Below are 7144 nucleotides of genomic sequence, written 5' to 3'. Positions count from 1 at the left end.
GAGGGCGCCCTCCAGTTTTACTTTGAGTTGTACAGTAAAAGTTCACCAGACAAAATAAAAATGCTTCAGACGATCAAATTCTGTTAGACATATTATTTACAAAAGTCAACAGGCCTCTTCCTAAAACTATGGCTTTTTAATAATGACTTAGTTCTAACAAACACCTTTTAATTCAAGACCCAAAATGTTTACTAGAAAGTATTTTGTTTTTTGTTTTTTTAAGTTAAAAATAATCCTGCATTGATAGTCAGACCTTTTACAGTTTCTATTGAATTATAGAGCTATTGAAAATGAATTGCTTTTCATTTTCCTTTTTCTGGGCAGCGAAACAAAGTGTGAAATAAAGGAACAGCTTCAAATTCTCTCCAGAAAGGTTTGAGTTGGCGAGTCAGGGGAGCCGCCATGTTGGATTTTGATGTTGGCTAGTTGAAAAACCTGTTTTTCAAAGTAAGAGCCATTTGATTTCTGAGATGTTTGTAATAAATATAAAGTATAGAGCATATAGAGCACCATTTTATCACAGTCTTTAACTTTGCAGCAGCCGTTTATTCCTACATTAAACAGCCATATTAAGCCAGACTCAGTTCAAGCTGATGAATTTAAAAAAGGCTCATCGGTTTGAAAGTATAAATATTAGTGCAAATGGACTCATCTCAATGTGAACAGAACTCTGGACCAAAGTTAGATAAAGTGGTTCTGTCAGTTTGATTTACTTCACATAAATCATCGTTTCTCAGCCTTGGACTTTTGGACTCATTATCTGCATGTTTTCCCTGCTTCCACAAACCTGACTCAAATAAACAGGTGATTCATTTACCTGGTTTAAGAAGCTCTAAGCCTCCACTGAGTGTTAATGTAGGAGACATTTATTTATGCTCTGATCTTATAGTTTGTATTTGTATGGTTTATATTTCTCCCTCTGTGGCTCATCATTGATGTGACAAAGATAATTATGAAAACAGTTTTTATGATTCCCAGACCAAAATACACATTCATCAACAAAACTTCTCTACCTTCCCTCAGGTAAGACCCTGTAAGAAAAAAGTCACTACAGCTGACTTACAGGATGAAGTTACTATCCTATATGTTGTGTCTATGGCCCTATTTTCAATAGTAATTGATACATTTAAAATTTTCTCTATTTTTTTATGTTAATAAATAACTCCTGAGAACATATTTTAACAATCTTACATAATGCAACTACAAGGGTGCTTTTAAAAACAGTATCAAAATGGTGTGATGATGTACATAAAAATATTCAGGTCATTTGTTCCTATGTGAATGTGGGAGTTTTAATGAGTAAATATTCATCACTACTGAGGTCTGGACATGGAAGCAAAGGTGAACTAGTGAATTCATTGCTGATTCATAAATTGAAGAACTAGGCAACAAGTGTGCAAAATCATAATAAAATACAAAAACATTTGGTTATTCCTGTTAGAAGTGTGTGAGCGTTAAAATAAGTTTCACTGACACAAATTAAATTAAAAAACTTTGGTTGGCACAAACTTTTGCATGAATTAAAAAATACTTTTCAAGACAAATCAGATATCAAACCTGAGTGAGAGACGCTAAACTACTACAGCACCAGCTGTGTTCATAGGATGTTCTTTTTTAACTTACATGATCAGTTCATCCTTTTTTGAAAAAATATTAAATCTTTTTGGGGCATACAGTTGTTTTTTTAATTTTTATCATGGTCCATAGTTCTCTAAATGTACCAGTTTTCATACCAACACATACAAGTGGTTGAAAAGACTTCAGCTGAGGGGGGAGGATTCATCCACCCTTTGGTTTGGTTGTTCCATGTTGTGTAAAGGAATTTCTTCAGCTTTATCTCCAGGGTTGCCATTTCCATTTTGTTCTATGAAACACAAAACAGAATTTTTTCCTCTGATTGTTTGATATCCTAAAGTTACATTATTATTAAGATGAAGAATTTCTTCTAATTGTCATTTTTAGTTTTTCAGAATATCATCAATCATCAAAAAAAAAAATCAAAATAAAGCAGTAAAGTTTTGACTTTTTCTGAAATGATTTGTCTTTCATTTGTTTCCAGATGCTTGTTAAAAAATAAGACAATCCAGAAAGCAAAGCATATTAAAATAAAGATGGAAACATAGTCATATTAAATTGAATATGTAATGTATATTCACACGAGGCTGATTAAATTTTCTTTTTGAATATAACTTCTAGGAAGGTATAAGACATGTCTGACATTAAGCCCTGATTTCTTTTTTTAATTGGCCTGATGTAATTATAAACGTAACCATGTTTTCATTAGCTATAAGCTTCTCTGTTGAAGAAAACACAACAAAGACATATTAGAAGAGAAAATCTGAGTTATGTGTTTGCAATTTTTAATAGTTTTATTCATAGTATTTTATGAATGAATGTTGTTGGTTTTGTTTTCTTGATTCTTGGCTGTTTTTCTTTAGTGTTGTCTAAATCTGGGGCCACAGGTTGGAAACCTCTGGTCTAAAGCTTCACATCACTGAAAGCTGGTGAGCCTCGATTAACCCAGTCAGTCACCAGTTCATTTCTGCTTCATCACATTATATAACATCTAGTCAGTCAGATTCAGTCACCAACAAGGAAGTTCAGTTTCCTGGTTTGATGCTCAGCTGTGATGTTCAGTGATTACAGACCTGATTATTTTATCATTCAGCTGTTAGATAAAAAAAAAGAAAAGAATTAAGACATTATCTGGAGTTGTTCTGTTTCCATACCTCCATCATTTCTCCCTGGTTCATGTTGACAGTTGTTGCACAGGGGTGGAAAAACTGAACACCCTAGAAAATAGACATCAGTGAATATTTAGCTTAACACACAATAAATGAGGTGACAATATTTAAATGGTTTTTGACTGGTAAAAAATGTTTCATCAACCAGAGGAGCCAGAAAAGCTACAATAACAACAAAGACCTGAAATAGAAAAAAGGAAACTCATGGGTTGGTGTATTGTTTTTTTTTTCTTTCCAGGCAAACACCAATAGATATTGATAAATATACAAAAGCTGCATAACTTTTCTTACACATGTTTATAAACATGTTTTACTTCTCTTCAGTTTCAGGTCAGTTTTTGCAAACTATTAAAAACTATAGTTTCTAAAAAATTGGAATTAAGCATGTATAGAGATAGTCATTAATTCACCAAATACCTGAATGACTTAAAGACAATGACTGACTTACTTTGTTTGCCTTTCTTGCAACATACAGCACAGTATATGATGAAGGCGAGAAGAAGAAGACCAGCAATAACACCAACAACAATTCCAGCAATAGCTCCACCACTAATAGCTCCACCACCAATATCATCATCAGTTCCTGTGACGAAAAGGAAAAAAAAAATGTTTTTTTTAACATTCCGGTTTTTAATGTTTTGAATTCTATTTTGCATATTTTTGTATTATTAATGAGATCAAAGTTGTGGACCAACAGTCATCTCGTCATTCAGGTGTCACTATTTACTGCACCACACACACACACACACACACACACACACACACACACACATGAACCCAGAACCTTTTTATTTTTACTGTCTGACACTAAGTTGCACCAAACGTAGATTTTTTAGGTTAGTTAGGAGGAACAAAAGCTAAACTTTTTATTTGTTAAATGCCAGTTTATTACTTTTCTTAAATTTAGAAGCTTACATATCAATGTGCCTAGATGATGTCATAGCTGTGCACAATCTTAAAGACTAATTCACATCCTCTTATTTCGAAGTTGGTACAGTTGCAGATGTATATTAAGACAAAAGTCAAAGAAACAACTTCCTCAAAGCTGGCATGACTTTTTTATTTTCTTGGGGAAAAATATTTTCCTGCATTCTTTGGGAGCTTGTTGGTCCCTAATTGCATATCAATCATAAAATCGGACCTTGACATCTCCCGGAACCGGATTTGGGTTTGTTGCCTCAGGGCAACATTGCGCTACAAGGGGTCTAAAACTCCAAGTTTTCTACAGTGATTATGAGAAATGAAATACAAATCAAACAAAAACTATATTCATAAAAAACTTTTTTTTGACAAAAATAAATGAGACATGGTTCCAAATCACCAAATATAAAATAAACAACTAACTTTCATTAATGAATGGTACATTTGCACAAATTACTGAAACGAGCATTTGTGTGTTTGTACATGTGTATGTTTGGCAGAGTTAGAATCACTAAGGATGTTGAAATTAGTCTTTTTCCCCATTATATGCTAAACATCAGGAAGGAATTGCTTGCTGATGTGAAAAAAAGTGTGTATCACATTTTTGGCACTTGATTATTGGTGTACCTGGGAATCACCATCTGTTTACCTGATTATCTATGGGTTGTAGCGACCAAATTCACATCAGTAACAGGACTTAGGGCTCCAGGTTCTTTTTATAAGAGTTTGTAGATCTAATTTTTTGTTAGAATTTGAGCCAACCTACACAGGCTCGCCCTGTGTAGGTTGTAAGGAACACCATCTACTCCAGTCATGCAAAGTTCCCTCCAGACCCATATTTTTGGGTTTGGCAGGTATTGCTTCAGTCTTTGCCTGCCTTGGAATAAGTACATTAGTTCACTGATGACCAGCTTATCACTCTTTGGGACTGAAGTCAGTTTTGAGGATAAACAACCAATGAAACAATGGTTGTACAGTGGATCCTCATGTCTTCATTGGGAATGACCCCAGCTTATGAACCATGCACATTTTGTCCATGAAATGATCTTGCATCCATCTCCTGTTGCTGTTAGTCAATAATAAAGTAAAAAAATTGACTGTGATAATTATTTTGTAATCAATTGAATATCATCACATTAGAATAATATTGTCTGACCAAAAGGGCCCTAACTGCGCAATGTTGCCCTGAGGCAACAAACAAAAAAAACACAGTTTTAGCATATAAATTATAAAAAAATTTGTCTTGAAATGATCTATAATGCTTCTTTACATACTCACAGATATGGAAATATTTTTAGTTAGAGTGACCCAAATTTAAACATGAAGAAAAGTGATGTATAACTTACAAGTAGGAGGCAAGGTGTAGCATGCACCTCCGCTTCATAAAAAGGACTGCTCCTCTTCTAAGTAAAAGGTCACATGAACCTCGATACCTCTTTTGTTTGGACAAAATTATGTCTGAAGGTATTTTAAATCATTCCTCCCAAAAAATAAAATAAAGGAGCAACGTGAGATAGAGAAATATGGTTTGTTGCCTGAGAGCAACGCCATGCCATAGAGGGTTAAGACAAGTCAAAGAAAAAGCTTCAGAAAAAGCAGGAAGATTAAATCAAGACCAGGAAAATATTTGTGTCTTCCTGGTCTTTTTTCTTTGGTTCCTTTATTCCAGATTTCTGAAGATGTTTTATGTTCATCTACTCAAATAATATTTCAGTATTCACACCATAGCCATGCTCAGCCATCATGTGTTACGGAAGGAGAATAGTGTCGTATTTTTTTATTTACTCATAGTTTTGTCCAAGGAAACTTCGTTATATGAACTTCATAACTAGTATTGATTATCCAGTTAGAGGTCAGTCATTGTTCAAATCAACCAGTTTATACAGAAACATAATTTTTAAGCTTTCTACTCATTTATCCACATTTTTCTGAGAATAAATTGAAAAGTAAATATAGTCAACACAGTCTTCCCTTTGTTATTCTCTCCATTTTCATCTGAAATAGAACAATATAAAATACAATCTAAGTAAAACATGAATTGACTGAAATTAAAGTATTTCCAGTCATGCTGATCTCTCAAAGCGCTCCATACTGCAGACACGTTCATTCATTCTCTCTCACACACACACACAGTCGTACACCAATATGCAATATGCAGATCAATAGATATTTAGGAGTTATCTGCTTTGCCCAAAGACACATCAACAAGGGAAAGCTGGACAATAAATATTCAACCCACTGAGCAACAATCGTCGCATGTAAACAAAAAAGTCTAAAACTAAGTCAGAGCAATAACCACTGATTATCTAGTTAAAGATATTTACCTCCAGGAGCAGTTCTGTTGCCTTGGGCTCCGTTTTCATCTGTTGAAGAATTACATTAAGTGTTATAGACATCAACATATTTATATAGTTTGTCTTAAATTATCTTAATTTATATAACTCACCAACTATTAGAGTAACATTTCCCTTCTTGACTTGATTATTCAGAACACGGCAAGTATAACTCCCATTATCCTTCTTGGTTACGTTGGTCAATGTGAGGGAAATGTTGCCTATTTCAAACTCATCATGGAACATAAAGGCTCGGTTTGTGTAATTTTGGTCTGAAGTTTCGTTATCTTTCGCTCCGCTGCGATACACATATATGTTTTTGCTCTTGAATCTCCATTCAATTGTAAGATTGCTCACATTAAATGGGGGGACCAGATGACATGGCAGAGTAACGTTGTCTCCAACCTTTGCATACATCGGCTCATGACCAACCACCTCATATGGATCTGGAAGAATAAACAAAGATTTTAAAAAATCATCACAAATATTCCTGATGATGTCCTGTTTGTTGTTCAGCTGACATTCATGTCTATTCTCCTTTAGGATTCTTACAATTATGAAAAAAATGTAGTTATTGTGAGGATTTTAGTTTTTCTTCGTGTTTATTTAGGCTTCTGTGTTCTGTGGAGTCTCCGTGTTGTCCTGCCTACCCTTTGATTGTCCCCAGCTGTCCCTTGTTTCTCCTGATTGTCTCCCTGTGTACCTGTGTTCCTTGTTCTTTGTTGGGTTCTTGTCTTATCTGTCTGGTCTTACGGCTCGTCTTGTCGTTTTCAGGTTTGATGTCAGTTTTTCTTATTTGTACCAGTTGCTACCAGTTGTGAGAATTAGCCTTCCGCTCATTTCCGTGCTGCCTGGATCTTGAACTTTGTATCTCTGACATTTTCATTAAATTCACCATTCATTCTCAACAACCAGGGTCCACTACATCTGCCTCACCACCTTCACCAACTGCAATTCATGACAGTTATTCCTTTAATAGAGGTTTTTCAAAGTAAACTTAAAAATAATTTTTTTTTACGAATGTTCTGATTTCTTATTTGCTTCTGGAAAACAGAAATTACTCATGTTTCAAAAACAGATATCCTACTGGAAGAAAGTTAGGACACCTTAACAGTCTTAACCCTTAGTTGATATGGGAGAGCTGGT

General features: G+C 34.5%; 1 protein-coding gene across 1 annotated transcript; it reads right to left on the bottom strand.

Annotated features, from left to right (window-relative positions):
• Positions 1–164: 164 nt before the first annotated feature.
• LOC103133226 (sodium channel subunit beta-4-like) lies at positions 165–6520 on the bottom strand. Its single transcript, XM_007544998.2, has 5 exons — positions 6112–6520; positions 5990–6028; positions 3193–3327; positions 2730–2792; positions 165–1864 (listed from the first exon to the last, which is right to left on the bottom strand). The coding sequence occupies exons 1-5, from the start codon at positions 6413–6415 to the stop codon at positions 1761–1763; spliced, it is 645 nt and encodes a 214-aa protein (XP_007545060.1). The 5' UTR covers positions 6416–6520; the 3' UTR covers positions 165–1760.
• Between the last annotated feature and the right edge of the window lie 624 nt (positions 6521–7144).

The sequence above is a fragment of the Poecilia formosa genome, unplaced genomic scaffold (assembly GCF_000485575.1).
Source record: "Poecilia formosa unplaced genomic scaffold, Poecilia_formosa-5.1.2 Scaffold2394, whole genome shotgun sequence".
Taxonomy (NCBI): Eukaryota; Metazoa; Chordata; class Actinopteri; order Cyprinodontiformes; family Poeciliidae; genus Poecilia; species Poecilia formosa.
Note: the sequence above shows the minus strand (reverse complement) of the source record. Positions and strands in the feature narration are given on the sequence as shown.